This window comes from Mustelus asterias, chromosome 14 (assembly GCF_964213995.1).
Source record: "Mustelus asterias chromosome 14, sMusAst1.hap1.1, whole genome shotgun sequence".
Classification (NCBI taxonomy): Eukaryota; Metazoa; Chordata; class Chondrichthyes; order Carcharhiniformes; family Triakidae; genus Mustelus; species Mustelus asterias.
This window is the reverse complement of record NC_135814.1, coordinates 37,628,417-37,647,608: the sequence shown is the minus strand read 5'-3', so window position 1 is coordinate 37,647,608 and position 19,192 is coordinate 37,628,417. Positions and strand designations below refer to the sequence as shown.

At 40.3% G+C, this 19,192-nt stretch overlaps 2 protein-coding genes across 2 annotated transcripts in view; one reads left to right on the top strand and one right to left on the bottom strand.

Annotated features, from left to right (window-relative positions):
• Window positions 1-15,483, top strand: part of cep70 (centrosomal protein 70) — a 50,312-nt gene extending 34,829 nt beyond the window's left edge. The window contains exons 11-18 of the mRNA XM_078228180.1: window positions 916-1,021; window positions 2,536-2,634; window positions 3,239-3,409; window positions 6,493-6,651; window positions 7,734-7,902; window positions 8,105-8,219; window positions 13,821-13,900; window positions 15,275-15,483. Of these exons, the coding sequence (XP_078084306.1) occupies window positions 916-1,021; window positions 2,536-2,634; window positions 3,239-3,409; window positions 6,493-6,651; window positions 7,734-7,902; window positions 8,105-8,219; window positions 13,821-13,900; window positions 15,275-15,330 (955 nt within the window). The 3' untranslated portion in view covers window positions 15,331-15,483. The remainder of the gene's footprint in view (window positions 1-915; window positions 1,022-2,535; window positions 2,635-3,238; window positions 3,410-6,492; window positions 6,652-7,733; window positions 7,903-8,104; window positions 8,220-13,820; window positions 13,901-15,274) is intronic.
• An 829-nt stretch (window positions 15,484-16,312) lies between these two features.
• The window catches only part of LOC144503590 (extended synaptotagmin-3-like), a 99,451-nt gene continuing 96,571 nt past the window's right edge, over window positions 16,313-19,192 (bottom strand). The window contains exon 23 of the mRNA XM_078228179.1: window positions 16,313-18,276. Coding sequence (XP_078084305.1) covers window positions 18,225-18,276 — 52 coding nt within the window. The 3' untranslated portion in view covers window positions 16,313-18,224. The remainder of the gene's footprint in view (window positions 18,277-19,192) is intronic.

Here is a 19,192-nt window from a genome sequence, read left to right as displayed (position 1 = left end):
TTGGCAGCATTCCAATAGCACTCACATGAGTTGACACGTCAGAGCTACTCTAGGGTTAAGCTATTATGGAGCCAGGAGCACAAGATATACAGTTGGTGTGACTTTGCATCCGTGCCTGCAGTGAGCACAAATGGCGACATGGGTGCTAAATCATGAGGCTCGGAAAAAGAGAACAACACCGACGAGATCTCGTTTTCTGATTCTCTCTGCCCTATAAATAAATCCTAACTTTTTCTGGTGATTTCAGAGTGCACCTGTCCTAAGCAAAATCACACACTCGGTAGGATACTGGGAAGTGAAGCTTCTGTATGAACAAGCAACTCAAGATAGCAACTTCCTAATTCATGTGTTTAATTATGCATGCGTGGTTGCTATCCTGTTTGCAATTTATGGTGAACCCCTAATATCCTTATCCTTCTATCCACTGAAAGAGAGAGGGTATTGCATTAATTTGCTAGTTTATTGGGATAGCAATATACTGCAAATGCTGGAAATCTGAACTAAAAACAGAAAATGCTGGAAACATTTAACAGGTCAGGCAGCATCTGTGGAGAGAGAAACCGAGTTAGCTTTTTAGGTCAAGGACCTTTCATCAGAACCAGGAAATGTTGGAGATGTCATAGGTTTTGAGCAAGGGGTGGGTGGGTGGGAGAGGCATTTTGTTTCCTGATTTTTTTTTTTTCCTAACCGCACACCCATTACTTTGTTTATCCAGTATTCATATCTTCAAGTTTTGATGAAGAATTTGCCTGAAAACATTAAACTGCGTCTGCTTTTCCGAGAAATCTCATCTGTGTTTCAGTATTTTCTGTTATTCTTTTGTGTCATATGTAACTTTATACCACCTGTTATCTGACTGAAGCCCATTTGTTAAAACATCAAGGATGTATTTAGTTTATGACATCTTGGAACCAGCTTTTCAGGTAGCAGCTGCCGAGGTGGGAATAATGAAGAATTCATCAGTAACAAAGTTGAAGACCTGGATTGCATGCAGGAGGCCACCTGTAAAAGATTGCTCAAGGTATTGGAACGTGTTTGTTCTTTTGAATATCCATCATCTGAAATGTCTCAAATTTAACGACATTGTGGATTAGTGTTATTGTAAGAACCTCCATCATATAATACTGCAATGGTTCAGTAGCCTCTGGGCTCCACCCCACTTGGGCCACCCCATGCTTCACAGGTATCCCTGTGCCCTGCCTGTCCTGTTGCCTGATGCTTTGCTCGGGCATCCGTGGGCCCCACCATTTCAGCTGCCTCCTTCTCTACACTCTGCTCGAGCTGCCTTGCACTCCGCTGGCTCCCCCAGGCCCAACCACTCCATGCTGCACTCGGGCTCCACCTGGGCCCTGCTACTCCAGCCACCACGTGCTACACCCGGGTTCCCCTGGGCCTGCCACTCCAGCCACCGTGTCCTCCACCTGGGCTCCCCTGGATCCATTCAGGACTGAGATGAGGAAGAACCTCTTCACTCAGAGTTGTGAACCTGTGGAATTCTCTGCCACAGAAAGCTGTTGGGGCCAGTTCATTAGATATGTTCAAGAGGTAGCTGGATGTGGCCCTTGCAGCTAAAGGACTCAATGGGCATGGAGAGAAATTGCGAGTGGGATACTGAAAGTGCATGATCAGCCATGATCATACTGAATGGTGGTGCAGGCTCGAAGGGTGAAATGGCCTACTCCGGCATCTATTTTCTATGTTTCTATGCCTTACCTCTTGGCAGGAGGCAGAGGCAGTGACTTGGGCGGGAGGGTGGTGTGTGTGGTGGGGTGGGGTTCTATTTTTAATTGTTTGTATCATGGTGTCCTTTAAAAATGGCATCCCAATTTGATAAAAACTAAGTTGCTAGAACCCCTCCCGCCAGCGTGACAGTATATGACCCATTTACGTTTTTTTAAACTCCCAAAAAATATGCCGGAGGAAACCGCTCTTGGGGCTGGTGGTGTTCATGCCGTTCTTCCCACCCGCTGCGCCAGTTTGCAGTAAAATGGGAAAATGCTGCCTGTTTTGAATTAATATGTCCCTCAATGCTTATGCAGCAAACTAAATATTAAAAAAAATGAGAGAATTAAGAAACCATCTATTAAATATCTGTGGAAATCAAATGTTACGTTTTAAGAAATTCCTGACAATTACTTTGCAGCCTTCTGTATTAAAATGAGAAAGAAATGGCGGCAAGAACTATACCAGGATTTAATTTTTCTTTTACTTAACATTTTAAGGATATTGGTTTCCCAGAAAATGGATCTCATTTATAAGGTTTTGTACATCTCTGCTGGAATAAAGTCAAATGTTGCTTTTGGTTTGTGCCTCATGCTACTCGAGCACTAATAACTTTTTTTATATTAGGGGCATTTCTAATGCAAAAACATTAAATTCAAATAGCTGCTTATAATTAGTCTGAAATCATGATCTCATCCCTCAAACGATATTCGCCCTTATCACACAATAATGAAAGATGATACCCATTTACTTATACAATACTTAAGAAATTGTATTTCCTATGTTGATCTTCCAGTTTTGTTCCCCTCCTAGAGTATTTGCAAAGAAATGGAAGTCACTAATGTAAAAGACCTTATACCAGCTGTTTATGAGAAGTCGAGGTTAGCAGCAGCTCATCCCAAACTGCAGAAGGTAAATCTTAAATTTAGATTATATATTTTTTCTTCTCCACGCCATACTATTTTCACTTTTTAAAAAAATAGTTTCTTGTGGGACCTCGAAAATAAAGGGCAATGGTTAAAACATTGTGGATACATTAAGGTCTTATGTGGAATACCTTTGTCAAACTTATTTTATTAGCTCAACAAAATTTATTGAAGCAGTATATTTGTTTGATTTGTAACATGACAATTTTTATATGTATCCCTGCCAAACATGTACGGGTAACTCAAAGTTTACACTCTACTTCAACGTTGAAACATACCTCAGTTCCAAAATGCAGGAAATCAAGAATGGTAGGATGAGTTTGATTGGAAATTTAGGTTGACACCAAGACTATACCATTGATGTTGCTGTTCAACCACTTGCATATGTTAATCCTAAACTTCCTTACCCCTTTCACCAGTTATTGTGCAGCATTGGTATGTGATGATAAATAATGAATGGAAAGAATTGCCAAAAGGCCTAAGCATATCAATATATTTGCTAAAAGCCTATTGAACACTGTTTCTGATTTGTTTTCATAGTCTAAAATCCATTCTACAACGTTTGTTTTTATTTTACATTTTTCTTCCAGATTTTAAATGATCTTAACTTTATTATAAACAGTGAACATGTTCCAACAAAGATTTATAAACTGAGGCAAAAATTGCTTACACAACCCCAAGTAGAAACTATTCCAGATGACATTTTGGTACACCTTGTTGGTACTATAGAGGTGTGGGCTGAACAATTAATTGCACTGAAGGTATTGTAACATATATTTGTCATGTAATGCAATTCAATTCGAACTGATTTATAAATACTCTTAATTGTGGGATATTATTTATTGAGCTCTTAACTCTCTGGAAGGTAGTGGTAATGTCACTGGACTAGAAATCCAGAGGCTCAGGCTGATCCTATTGGGACATGGGTTCAAATCTCACCATGACAGCCTGTGCCATAAAATCCTATCTGGTTCACTAATGTCCTTTTGGGAATAGAATTTGTGTCCTCACTAATCCTTGCCTACACGTGGCTCCAAGCCCACTCTTGGACTCTTAAATGCCTTTTGAAATTGCTTAGCAAACTTATTAACTGTATGAAACTGTTACAGAAATGTCCATAAGGAATGAAACAAAACGGAGCAGCCAGCATCAACATAGGTGCCGGAAACAATGGCGCACAGTTGACTCTGCAAAGTCCTCCTTACTAACATCTGGGGACTTGTGCCAAAAGTGGAAGACCTGTTCACAGACAAGACAAGCATTGGCCTGACATAGTCATACTCACGGAACCATACCTTATGTCCACTGTCCCAGACATTACCATCACCATCCCTGGATATGTCCTGTCCCATTGACAGGACAGACCCACCAGAGGTGGTGGTACACAGTCAGGAAAGAGGTACCCTGGGAATCCTTAACATTGACTCCAGATCCCATGATGTATTATGGAATTAAGTCAAAGATGGGCAAGGGGCTTCAATGTCCGTCACCAAGAGTGGTTTGGTAGCACCACTATGGACCGAGCCTAAGGGAAAAACTACTTGTCTTTGTCCTCACAAATCTACAGCTGCATCTATCAATGATTGCAATGGTAGGAGTGACCACCATACAGTCTTTGTGGAGATGAAGTCCCATTTTCACATTGAGGATATCCTCCATCATGTAGTGTGTGGCACTGTCACTGAAATACATGGGATAGATTTTGAACAGACCGAGCAAATCAAAACGGGGCATATTTGAGGTGCTGAGAGCTATTAACAGCAGCAGAATTGTATTCAGCCGCAATCTGTAAACCCATGACCTGGCATATCCATCACTCTGCCATTACTTTCAAGCCAGGGATCAATCCTGGTTCAATGAAGAGTGCAGGAGGGATGCCAGGAGCCGCACCAGTCGTACATGAAGAATGAGCGTGTCAACCTAGTGAAGCTACAACAAAAGACTACTTGCGTGCCAAACAATATGAAGCAGCATCTCCAAAGCTGTGCAGATTAGGTGGATTGGCCATGCTAAATTTCCCTTTAGTGTCAGGGGGACTAGCTAGGGTAAATGCATGGGGTTATAGGGATAGGGTCTGGGTGGGATTGTGGTCGGTGCAGACTCAATGGGCTGAATGGCCTCCTTCTGCACTGAAGGGATTCTATGATTCCAGCATATGATAGTCAAAGTTAAGTAATCACACAGCCTAAAGATTAGATCAAAGCTCTGCAGTCCTAAAACTAGTCATGATTTGTGGTGGACAATTAACTGATAACTGGAGAAGGAGTCTCCACAAATATCCCCATTTTCAATGAGTGCAAAAGTCAAGGCCTAAGCATTTGCAGCTATCTTCGGCCAGAAGTGCTGAATTGATGATCTATCTCGGCCTTCTCCTGAGGTCCTCAGCATCACAGCACCCAATTTGATTCATTCTATGTGACATCAAAAAATGGTTGAAGGTGCTTGATACTGCAAAGGCTTTGCGGCCCTGACGATATTCTGGAATAGTGCTGAAAACCTGTTCTCCAGAACATGGCGCGCTCTTAGCCAAGCAATTCCAGCTTCAATATTAGCATCTACCTGACAACATGGAAATTTACCCTGTCACAAAAGGCAGGGCAAATCTAACCTGGCCAATTACTGCCCCATCAGTCTATCATCGGTAAAGTGATGGAAGATGTCGTCGACAGTGCTATTAAGCAGCACTTATACAGCAACAACCTGCTCACTGACACTCGGCTTGGGTTCCACCAGGGTCACCCAGCTCCTGATTTTGTTACAGCCTTGGTCCAAACATGGACAAAAGAGCTGAACTGCAGAGGTGAAGTGAGAGTGCCTTCATCTGACATCAAAGCTGCATTTGACTGAGTGTGGCAGCAAGGAGCACTAGTAAAACTGAAAGCAATTGGGAAACTCTCCACTGATTGGGGTCATACCTTGCATAAATTAAGTTGGTTGTGGTTGTTGGAGTTCAGTCATCTCATTCCTTGGACATTACTGCAGGATTTTCCACGAGCAGTGTGTGTGTACCTACACCACATAAACTGCAGCAATTCAAGAAGATGGCTTACCATCACCTTTTCAAGTGCAATTGGGGATGGGCAATTAATGCTGGCCTAGTCAATGATGCCCACATCCCATGAATTAATTTTTAAAAAATTAAAAGATTGTTTGGGTCAGTTGTTTTGTACATTTTTAGTCAAAACAGATTTTTCAAATGTAATTAAGATTGGGTTCTGGTGTTGTACACTCCAATAGCTCATCATTCACTTTCTGCTCCTGGATCATTTTAAGGGAGCCTATTTTACCTGCTCCTTTGCATTATACGTTAGGAAACCAAGTGCTCTATCATTTGTGAATGAGAGAGAATTATACATCTGCACCTTGTTGTAGAATCAGTTCTAAAACTTAATTTTAGACATATAGAATCTTAGAAACCGTACAATGCAGAAAGAGGCCATCTGGCCCATCGAGTCTGCACCGACCACAATCCCACCCAGGCCCTATCCCCATATCCCTACACATTTGCGCGCTAATCCCTCTAACCTACGCATATATTCAGAAACACTTGCTTTCATTACTGTGTGGAGTGCTTTCCTCAATTATCTCTGTTTATTTTTTACCAACTTTCATTCTGGCTTTGGAAAAACTCAGCATAGTTGTGGTCTTATTAATTAAAATATGCTGAATTATTTCCATTTATAGATAAAGTATGTGCCACTATTTTGAATTCCTCGTGGGTGCTTAGCATATACAATTGTGTGCTTGCTAGAAAGTATTAATTTCTATTCAAAGCTATTTTATAACAACTATATGCCATTCTGATATTGATTGTGCTTGATTCATATTTTAATTCTTTGTCCAGGGCTTGTATGGATCTTTAAAAAAGTTGTCGAAGTTGATGCATGGAAAGTCTACGGATATGTATGACTCAAGTGATGAAGTCAGGGTTGAGGACCTACAGTTGACAGTGGATGCAATTTTAGATGATCTTGGCAATAAGCATGAAAATAATGCATTGGAAGTATGCCTCAATTGTCAAAATTATTTTTTTGTATTCTGTCTCTGTTTAGGTGAAGGGAAACATGTAGTACTATATTTTATTGATAATGATATGCAGCATAAATTCAGCACACAATGTTTTATTACTGTTACTGTTGCACTATTTCCAAACTGTAAGCTAATGCTTTTCCTTTCTACATGTGAAAAGAAGGAAGTTATTCATTACATTTGTTTTTGCTTTTGTTTTTAATCCTGACATCATCTGACAGATCTAGTTCACTTTCAAAAACTGCATTTGAGCTGGATGGGTGTGATTTTTAAAAGTAAAATTCTCCACAGTGCTATGCTTAGAAAACATTCAATTACCTCAGATCCCTCTCCTCAAAAGCCAGTTCCCTGTTTTTGGCCATAGAAATGTTTTTTCCTATTTGCTTAATGCTCCAAAGCTCATTTGCTTGGTTGCTTACTATTTCTAACATTATCTGTTACATTTATAAAAACAGGAAAGTAATTTTTTGCATATCTCGATTCAAAGTATGATACCTTAGTCCAGGCACAAGCATACTCGAGCAATCTGCTGGGATCTTGCCAACCCAGTTAAAATTATGGTTACTATGTCATAGAACTGGCCATCTTCAAATATGCCTATTTTTTCCCCCCCCAAAGCTCATTTAAAAAAAAGTCAAATTAATTTTGTAAGTAATAGATAATCAGACAAAAAATTATGAGGAAGAACAATGTGTTCCCGTCAGGTAGGCAGGCCATATATGGAGAGGACTATTTAGCGTCCCTTTCTACTGAAATTATTTTGCTACTATAAATTACTCCAGGTGCATGCAACAGTTTAACCTCAGGATCAGAGCTGAGTAATATTGAATGATTGTACTCTTTAAGGTCCTTTAATGCATTGTATGCATTTCTCTTATTGATTTGGCAATGGGACATTCTTTGCACTGTGTTAAAAGCTGAATCTGCTAATTGGTTAAGGGATTATACAAGAAGTCTTGGTGTCTGAGACATGCATAGAATCACATTGCCAGTTATTGACTTGCAATTTATTAATGATCAGAAGTACAAGAACAAACTAATTGTTTATCATTCTAGGGGTGTAAGCGTGCTTCACCACAAACACTGGAGGCTATTATATCCCATTTCCAGAAACTGTTTGATGTGAGTTCTCTCAGTGGAATTTATCCTCGAATGAATGAAGTATACTCTAAACTTGGCGAAATGAGCAACGCTATGAAAAATCTCCGGCAGGTTTTGGGGTTAGGTAAGAAACTTAAAATTTAGAGTATTTTTATGGCTGTTACATTTTGCTATAAAATTATTAGGAAGAAACCGCAAAAGAAATAAGCTAATTTATTTACAAATATCTTAAAATTATTTGATAAATAAGATTAAACATTTGTTTATATTTGTTTTATTTTCTTTGTGATAAGATAACCCTTTAAAAAATTTGAACTACTTTTCAGCTGAATCCACTCCTCCTAGTGTGTTAGTGAATATGATTGGCAAACTGTGTAGCTCTGTCAATGCTGACACCTGCAGACAAGTGCAGCAACTCCTGGGCACTCAGGATGTAGACAGGTAATTATTTTTGTCGATGGTTAAATATCTCAAACAGCTGTACACCAAAGATGCCTGCTTAACATCTAATTATAGAATACGTGAAATTAGATTAAATTCACCTTTTGCATTATAGATTATTCCTGTAAGAATGTTTATATCATATGAAGAATAACTCATTAGCAAAGATCCTTTAATCTTGTAAAAATATTATGTTTTGATTTTTGTTTTATAAATTAAATGTCACCTTTGTTTAGTAATGATATTACTTATTACAATATGAAGTTAGTTGAGGTGAAGCTCAATTATCACTTGAAGAGAGGAATAGATCGATATGCAAATAGGGTGAGATGAAGTAGGTTCATATGGAGCATAAATACCAGTGCAGATTCAGCAGGGTGGAATAAATTCTTCCAGTATTGCAAATACTATGTAGTTGACCATTCATTGTCACATTTTTGTCATGCAGATTTTAAATGACATCTTGGCAGTGTATATCTTAATTCATGTATACTAATACAAAAATATATAGAAACATAGAAGATAGGAGCAGGAGGAGGCCATTTGGCCCTTCGAGCCTGCTCCGCCATTCACTACGATCATGGCTGATCATCCAACTCAATAGCCTAATCCTGCATTTTCCTCATAACCTTAGATTCCATTCGCCCCAAGTGCTATTTCCAGCCACCTCTTGAATAAATTCAATGTTTTGGCATTAACTACTTCCTGTGGAAATGAATTCCACAGGCTCACCACTCTGGGTGAAGAAATGTCTCCTCACCTCTGTCCTAAACGGTCTATCCTGAATCTTCAGACTGGGACCCCTGGTTCTGGACTCCCTCACCATTGGGATTATCCTCCCTGCATCTAGCCTGTCTAGTCCCGTTAGAATTTTATACGTCTCTATGAGATCCCCCCTCATTCGTCTGAACTCCAGCAAAAACAATCCTTACCTAGTCAATCTCTCCTCATACATCAGTCTTGCCATCCCCGGAATCAGCCTGGTAAACCTTCGCTGCACTCCCTCGAGAGCAAGAACATCCTTCCTCAGGAAAGGAGACCAAAACTGCACACAATACTCTAGGTGTGGCCTCACCAAGGCCCTGTATAATTGCAACAACACATCCCTGCTCCTGTACTCGAAACCTCTCGCAATGAAGGCCAACATGCCATTTGTCGCTTTTATCGCCTGCTGCAACTGCATACTTACCTTCAGTGACTGGTGCACAACGACACCCAGGTCCCGCTGCACATTCCCCTCTCTCAATTTATAGCCATTCAGGTGATAATCTGCCTCCTTGTTTTTATTTCCAAAGTGAATAACCTCACACTTATCCAAATTATACTGCATCTGCCATTGATTAGCCCATTCACCCAACCTGTCCAGATCATTCTGAAGTATCCCTGCATCCTTGCCACAGTTCATTCTCCCACCCAACTTGGTATCATCTGCAAACTTTGAGATGTTACATTTTGTTCCCTCATCCAAATCATTAATATGTATTGTGAATAGCTGGGGTCCCATCACCGATCCCTGTGGCACTCTACTAGTTATTGCCTGCCAATTTGAAAAAGTACCCATTAATTCCTACTCTTTGTTTCCTCTCTGCCAACCAGTTTTGTATCCATCTCAATCCACTTCCCCCAATCGCATGCACTTTAATCTTGCACGACAATCTCTTAGTGCGGGACTTTGTCAAACGCTTTCTCAAAGTCCAAATATACCACATTGACTGGTTCCCCCTTGTCAACTCTACTAGTTACATCTTCAAAGAATTCCAACAGATTTGTCAAACATGATTTCCTCTTCATAAACCCATGCTGACTCTGTCTGACCCTGCCACTGCTTTCTAAATGCTCTGCTATAAAGTCCTTGATAATGGATTCAAGAATTTTCCCCACTACCGATGTTAAGCTTACTGGTCTATAATTCCCTGTTTTCTCTCTACCTCCCTTTTTGAATTTGGAGTGACATTCGCTACCCTCCAATCTGCAAGGTCTATTCCTGAGTCTATAGAATCCTGGAAGATGACCACCAATGCACCCACTATTTCTAGAGCCACTTCCTTAAGTACTCTGGGATGTAGATTATCAGGCCCTGGGGATTTATCTGCCTTCAATCCCATCAACTTTCCCAGCACCATTTCTCTACTAAGATAGATCTCCCTCAATTCTTCCCTCTCACTAAATCTTGCATTCTCCAATATTTCTGGCATTTGAATTGTGTCCTCTTTTGTGAAGACAGAACCGAAGTATGTATTCAATTGCTCGGCCATTTCTTTGTCCCCTATTATATATTCCCCTGTTTCTCTCTGTAGGGGACCCACATTTGTCTTCACCAACCTCTTTCTCTTCTTGTATCTGTAGAAACTCTTAGTGTCCATCTTTATATTCCCTGCAAGCTAGCTTCCGTACTGTATTTCCCCCTTCATCAATCCCTTGGTACTCTGCCGAATTCTAAACTGCTCCCAATCCTCAGACCTATTATTTTTCTTGGACAATCTGTATGCTTCTTCCTTAGATCGGATACTCTCTCTAATTTCCTTTGTAAGCCATGGATTGGCCCTCTTACCCATTTTGCTTTTGTGCCAGACAGGAATAAACAGTTGCTGCAGTTCCCCCATGCGTTCTTGAATGTTTGCCATTGCACTAATCCACTGTCATCCCTTTAAGTAACTCTCCCAATCTATCAAGGCCAACTCATGCCTCATATTCTCATAGTTTCCTTTATTAAGATTCAGTATCCTAGTCTCCGAATCAACTGCTTCACTCTCCATCTTGATAAAAAATTCTATCATGTTATGGTCACTCATCCCCAAGGGATCTCGTACAGCTAGATTGGCAATGATTCCCTTCTCATTACACAGTACCTAGTCTAAGATGGCCTGCTTTCTCGTTGGTTCCTCCACATATTGGTCAAGAAAACCATCCCGTATACACTCCAGGAATTCCTCCTCTATGGCATTGTGGTTAATTTGATTAATCTATATGCCAATTAAAATTACCCGTGATCACCGATATTCCCTTATCACATGCATCACTAATTTCATGTTTAATGCCATTCCCAACATCACCACTGCAGTTTGGGGGTCTACATATGACACCCACTAATATTTTTTACCCGTTGGTATTTCTCAAAGCTACCCATACGTTGTCAGAGCTAATATCCTTTCTCGCTATTGTGTAAATTTCCTCTTTAACCGGCAGTGCCACTCCACCACCTTTTCCTTTATGCCTGTCCTTCCTAAATATTGAATACCCCGGGACATTCAGTTCCCACGTCTGGTCACCCTGCAGCTATGTCTCCGTAATCCCAATTATATCATACCCGTTTTTATCTATCTGCGTGATTAGTTCATCCACTTTATTGCAAATGCTCCACGCATTAAGGCACAAAGCTTTTAAGCTTGTCTTTTTAACATTGTTTGCCTCGCTCCCAATATTTTTCTCTATAGCTCTGTTTGAACTTTGTCCTTGGTTTCTCTGCCTATCACTTTTCTTATTCCATTTTCTACTTTTTTTGTCCTTGCTCCCTCCTTCTCTGACTCCTTACATAGGTTCCCATTCCCCTGGCATAATAGTTTAAACCTTCCCCAACCGCTCTAGCAAACAGTCCCCCTAGGACATCAGTCCCAGTCCTGCCTAGGTGTAACCTGTCCAATTTGTACAGGTCCCTTCTCCCCCAGAACCAGTCCCAATGCCCCAGGAATCTGAAACCCTCCCCTTGACACCATCTCTTCAGCCACGTATTTATCCGATATATCCTGTCATTTCTACTCTGACTGGCGCATGGCACCGGTAGTAATCCTGAGATTACTACCTTTGAGGTCCAATTTCTTAACTTTCTTCCTAGCTCCCGGTATCTCATCCTTTTTAGGATGTTTAGGATCTCATCCTTTTTTTTAGCCTATGTTGTTTGTTTCGATGTGTACCACGACCAGTGGCTGTTTACCCTCCCCCTCCAGAATGTCCTGTACCTGCTCCGAGACATCTTGACCCTAGCACCAGGGAGGCAACATACCATCTTGGAGTCTCGTTTACGGCCACAGAAATGCCTGTTTATTCCCCTTACAATTGGATCCCCTACAACTATTGCACTGGCACACTTTTTACCCCTCCCCTCTGCAGCAGAACCAACCGTGGTGCAACGAGTTTGGTAGCTGCTGCTGCTTTCCCCCGAGAGGTCATTCCCCTCAACGGTATCCAAAGTGGTATATTTGTTTTGCAGGGGAATGGCTACAGGAGATTCCTGCACTGCCTGCCTATCTCTCTTGCTCTGTGTTGGTCACCCATTCTCTTTCTGCCTGCGGAGTCTGAGCCTGCGGTGTGACTACCCCTCTATACGTGCTATCCACAATACACTCTGACTCGCAGATGCTCCACAGTGTCTCCAGCCGCTGCTACAGCTCTGAAACTCGAGATTCCAGGAGCTGTAACTGGAGACCCTTCCTGCACACATGCTGACCGAGGGGACTGGAACTGTCCCCAGCCTACCACACGGAGCAAGAGGAGCAAACCTGTTATGTCTTACCCCTTTAAATTAAACTTTTGAAAGATACAAGTGCTCAATGTTAAACCAGGTATAATGACTATTAAACACTGATCACTAAGATATTAAGGTAAGGGTGGCACGATGGTACAGTGGTCAACACTGCTGCCTCACAGCGACAGGGACCCGGGTTCAGTTCCCAGCTTGGATCACTGTCTGTGTGGAATCTACATGTTCTCTATGTGTCTGTGTGGGTTTCCTCCGGGTGCTCTGGTTTTCATCCACAGTCCGAAAGACGTGCTAGTTAGGTGCATTGGCCATGTTAAATTCTTCTTCAGTGTAGAAAAGTATATCATAATAAACTTGTTAAAAATTTAAAAGCAGCCTCTATTAAAATAAACTATTTGTAAAGCAACTCAGGAAATCCAAAGCACTTTAAAAATGAAGAATGAATACTTCAATATCGGAAACATGACAGCTAGGTGTTGTTGAAGGATAAAGCTTCATTAGGACACTAGTAAAATGTCTTTGCTCTTTGTGGAACAGTGCTGTTGAATCTTGTCCGCTCACTTATGACAGGTGGGGGTCTCTGTTTAATGTCTCATCAAAATGACATTGCAGTACTTCCCTTACAACTAGATTAGCCAAGATTATCTGTTGGAATTTGAATTCAGAACCTTCTGGCACGGGTGCAAGAGTAATACCACTGAGACAACAGTGAAGTCAATTGGATTTTTTAATATTTATGTGCGTTTCTGTTAGCAGCACCTCAGTAATTGAAAGCATTCTTTAATCTAAACGATACCAAACTCGGCTTCCGATTGTCCTCGACCAGTCTTATTGTGCTTCTAAAGATTTTACTAAAAGCCGTGCAAAACACAACGCTATATTATGATTAATTGCACACTAAAACATAAAATGCACTGGGAGGATTGTGTTTTCCCTATCTATATATTAAGTGAACGCTACGGTTGACATATAGAATATGTGACGGCCTTAAACTGAGTTTGCTGCAGTTAAAGAAAACCTTTTTTTTTCAATGGGTGTTGCCTTCAATATAAACTTACTCTTAAGTGAAGTTACATATGTGTGTGCTACAGATTTGACTTAGGAAGACATTTAATTTTTTTTAGCATTATCACTAAATTGGAAGAGCATGAAGAATTCTTTCCAGCATTCTATGCAGTTTTTCAGGGCTTGCTGCAGATATTGGGTAAGAACAACTCCTAAATTATCTTACCAAATCTTCTTAGTACATAAGTGTATGGGATTGAAATCCAGATAGCTGGCTAATGCCTGCGTTTTGCTTTGACCCTGGGAGAGATTTTCTTGGAAATCAGCAAAAGATTGGTGGTGGGTCGGAAAAGCGATGTTTAGCCCGCTGACGGCAGTGGTGGCTTTTCCCTTCTTATCGTGTGGCACTTAGTGCCAAAGACTTCCATACACAGTTTCCATGCCACACTGCTGGCAGGTGGACTCTGATTCATAACACATGATTGGCGGGGCACCATCACCTCAGCGTGTCAATGATCGGGGTGCCACATTTAAAGGCTGCCTCTACACACAGTTAGCACATTTGCCACTGGGAAGTCTTGGCTGCAGAAGCTAAGCAGTATAGTGCCCTGAAATTCACCAACACCTCCATGGAACACCTGCTGAATGCAGTGGGGGCCAGCATCAATATGACATACCCGCACTTCAGGCAAGGGCCTGCCTGACAGATCACCAATCCAGCATGGCAGCAGTGGTCAGCATTAGCACCTTGCAAAAGAAGACAGCCTCCAGTGCCCCTAAAGGATGAATGATCTCCGTTCTGCCAGGGTATTTTCCATGGTAAGGTAATTTTCCAATTTGTTTTGCAGGATGTGGACATCACTGGCGAGGCCAGCATTTATTGCCCCTCCCTAATTGTTCTTGAGAAAATGGTGCTGAGCCACCTTCTTGAACCTCTGCAGTCCACGTGGTGCATGAACACCCATACTGCTGATGTAAAGGGAGTTCAAGGATTTTGAGGCAGTGACAGTGAAGGAATGGTGATATAGTTCTAAGTCAGAATAGTGTGTGGCTTGATGGGGAACTTGTAGGTGAGTGTTTTCATGCACTTCCTGCCCTTATCCTTGCTGGTAGAGGTCTTGGGTTGGGAAGGTGCTGTCAAAGAAGCCTTGGTGAGTTGCTGCAGTGCATCCTGTAGATTGTACACACTGTTACCACTGTGCGTAAATGGTGAATGTTTAAAGTGGTTGATGGGTGCCGTTCATGGAGGCTTCTTTGTCCTTGAAGTTGCCTAGTTTCTTGAGTTTTGTTGGAGCTGCACTCATTCAGGCAAGTGAAGAGTATTCCATCACACTCCTGAATTGTGCCTTGTAACTAATGGACAGGCTTTGGGGAGTCAGTATGTGAGTTACTCGCCACAGAATTCTCAGCCCTGACGTTTTCTTGTAGTCACAATAATTATTTGGCTTATCCAGTTCAGATATTATAGTCAATGGTAACCCCCTCAGGATGTTGGTGTTTAAATATTTGTTTTGATTAACACTTTTCTCTATTCAAACTTGTGCTACACTGTAATTTGTTCCTTTTGTTTCAGAGATAGACAGTATGGATCATATTTTACCAGCAGTCTGTGCACTCAAAACCAGATAAAACTGACCTCTGAATTCAAGCATTCCTAACAAAAGTATTTGCCAGCTGGCAAATGCAAATGTTTATTTTTTCAATACTGTACATTTTATCTATTTATAATCTGTATGAATTTCTGTATTTTGATATCCTTCAATTAAACATTTTAACAACTTTAAGTTTGTGAAGCATTCTTTGTGCCAAAGGTCTATATGGTTCTTGATTTTATAGTTAGGGATAAAGTGTGTGATCCTCTAGGGACACCATTGCTGTACAGTATTATGCTCCAGCAGCTGAAAATTCTGCATATTTATAAATCTTCAGGCTATGTGGCTAGCCATTGAAACTGGACTTCAGTAAAAGGGGAAATATTCTAGAAAACACCTAGAAATAGTTGGACTAAAACAGCAAAATCTACTTCCTTATAAAATATTTATTTCTGGCTTGGTGGGCACCAGGACTTTGAAAGCTGAGTCTTTTGCAATAGATTTTATCATTCAACTGTAGGATATATATAGTCCAACCTTCTTTGCAAGCAGTACTTGCTTTAAGATTGTTGTTTCCATATGAGGTAAATAAACTAGTAAGATCTTCACTTGTAATGAGATATTTTAATGGTAAGAACATATGAACTGTACCTTTCCATCAATTTAACAATGAAGTTTTACACCTAATTCATCTTGCCTGCTAAATCTGCCTTGGAGAATGTGTTCATGAAATTTGTCCCTATATGCAAAAACACACGTGCACATTTTACCGCAGGCCATATTTACTGATACAGGATTTTCAAGGTTGGGGGAAGTTAAAAATCGCTTATAACTGCCAAGGTTGCATTAGCTGTACAATATGTCTCAATTTGAAATTTGATGACTACGAGCGGGAATTAATGGCTGAGAACATCTTTGATATTTAGCCTGTTAGATTGTAGTGACTAATGATAGATGGAAAGTCAGGTCTTTTTTCTTAAAATCTATTTAGTGCCAAGACACTAGACAAGTAAACACGGTTCTTCATATGAAATCAGTTTTATTATTTACAACTGCTAAAAAATAGCAAATCATAATTCAGTAGCTATGCTCTGTTCTTGAGCATTTTCCTTAAAGCATTATACACTAATCAACATCACATGACATTTACAAATGTAAACATTTGATAAAAATAGACCTGTTTTCCTTAATATAAGTGTTAACTGGCAATATTTGGCTAATTCTTACAACAATTGAATATGTTGCAATCTGCTCTTAAAAAGTATTTTTAATAATAACCAATTTGTGAATCATGAACATGACTCACTATTTGATACCAGATTATTAAAGCCCCTTAATTAAAAGTACCTAATAAAAAGTTGGCATTTTGCCCAAGAAATATGCATAAAAATAAAAAACTTACTCAACCAAAAGCAAAAGTTGAATTGAATCTGGGGAAAATGTGCATTAAAATTAACCCACTGAATTTATCCGGTGCACTTGTACAAATTGTCTGGAATATATATATATTTCAAGCTGACATCAGGATTTTTAACGTTGTTCTTTTAGAACTTTAAATAAAAGGAAACATTTGAATAGTATTGACCTGACCAGTAAGCTGGAGTCAGAGGTTTACAGCATGGAAACAGGCCCCTTGGCCCAACTTGTCCATGCGGCCCTTTTTTTAATGACTAAGGTAGTCCCAATTGCCCGTATTTGGCCCATATCCCTCGATATGAGGGTACTAATAAACTCAGTCCAAGTAAGCATGAAAAGCCAGGATGAGATTCAGGTGTGGCACATGCAACTAAGCCATACATTTTCTCAATCTTCTTCCAAAAAGTGCAATTTTGCAGGCTTGGCAAGACAAATAAGAATATTTTCATAAGAGTGAGAGATGGGAAATTAGAGGGGAAGAAAGGATGTGGATCCATGTACACGTGTACAAAAAAGGCCAATGGAATGTCAGCCTAAGTGAGACAATATAACAGAACAAGCCATTCATTCCCGCAAACCTGTTCTACCATTGAGTTGGGTCATAGCTGATCTGTAAATCAGCTCCTTTTATCTGGCTTAGATCCACACCCCTTTATGTCTTTCAAATCATGTTGTCATTTGTAATACCTCAATTAGATAAATGTTTCAGTTGTACAGAGCCTTGATTGGTCCCCATCTTGAGTACTGTGTACAGTTTTGGATACTGTAACTCAAAATCCAAACTCTGTTATTGAACAGGATAATACTGGTAAGGGCTAATCTGAGAACAATTTGCAAGGTTAAGCTGTAATTTAGTTGAGGTTTTCTTTATAAAAAACATTTTGTAGTGCTGGAACAAGGAGGCATCATAAAATTAAAGCTAGGCCATTTAGGACTGAAATCTGGAAGCACTTATTCCACACAACAGTGGAAATGTAGAATTCTCACCCTCAAAAGGCTTTGGTACTAGGTTAATTGAAATTTGCAAGATTGAGATCAACATTTTTTGAGGTAAGGTTGTTAACGATAGGGATCAAATACGGATAAATGGAATTAAAGTACAGATTAGCCCTGATAGAATTGAATGGGGAAATGTCCCCATGGAGGTGAATGGCCCATGATTTAACAATGCGGAAAGTGTGTTCAGTGGAGTCAATGACCTACTGTTTATACATCATTCTGGATCATCAAACAGCTGTTAGCTATTCTGATTAATTTGTAAAATTCCGCACCATCAACTGAGTAGAGCACTTGGCTTAATGAAAGAATTGACACTCTAACTCGGCCTTTTAGAACTGCATGTATGCCTAAATTTCTTAAACTCTCTTGTAATGGGATTCCTTGACGTTAAAAGAAAATGGTCAGAATATTAGTATTAATTGCAATCTTATTCAGTGATTTAACATGAAAATATACGAGATCTTTCTTCAAACAACACAATAAAAAAAATCAAACGAGCTTCTGGATTAAATAAAATTAAAGGTTTTTTGTTGCTTTTCTTGCCAATCCGTCATCGGTCAGTTTATACCTATGAAGGTAACAAAAGGACAATATCAATCAAATATTGGAGGAAATAAACATTTTTGACCTTAAAGTGTATGCAGTCTTCCATATGACAAATTAATCAGGAGATGTTTGTTAAAGCCTTAATTATTGAAAATTCTCATTTCAATTTTCTCAGCATTCATAACAAAAAGCAGAGACACGAAGCAGCCAGTTTTGTGGATGCCATGAATGAGATTCTACCACAGGGGTACAAAGTAGCTTTTAATTATTGTGCACGACACTGGAGACTATGGAAGAATGTTCCACAAGGGTGGAAACCTTGAACTCTCTTATTCACCCATCCAGCCTGGTTAGGTTACTTGAAAATCTCCTGGAATAAGCTCCTCCAGGTTCCTCAGAGGGCATTGGTGACCACGGACTTCCATGGAATTTGGGCCATGATTATGCTTGGCATATTACTGCAGTGGCTCACCATTGCCTTCTGCAGTGTGGCTGATGAGGAAACTCTTCTGCTCCTATCACCAGCTATATGGGAAGGATTTGCAGGTTGATGCTCAACTTGTTTGGCCAAATTATGAATGCACCCTCGTTGGCCATCAGGTTGTGGAGTGGGACTCCTAGCCCAGAGACAGGGATGATGCCCACTGTGCCACAAGACTCCACATCCTGGGACCAATGTCGTCAGTAGATGAACCTAAGAATATGATCACACGATGATGAACAGGCTTGAATCACAGTGGCTTACTTCTGTTCCAATGCTTTTATTTCCATTACAGAAGGCAAGTTACATACCAATTTTTCAGTCTACAGCTAATGTATAAATAGGGTGGGATTGTTGTTGGTGCAGGCTCAATGGGACGACGAGCCACCTTCTGCACTGTGATTTTATGATTTTAAGATATCAAGTAGTAAGAAATGGGAAGAAACAAAATTTATAT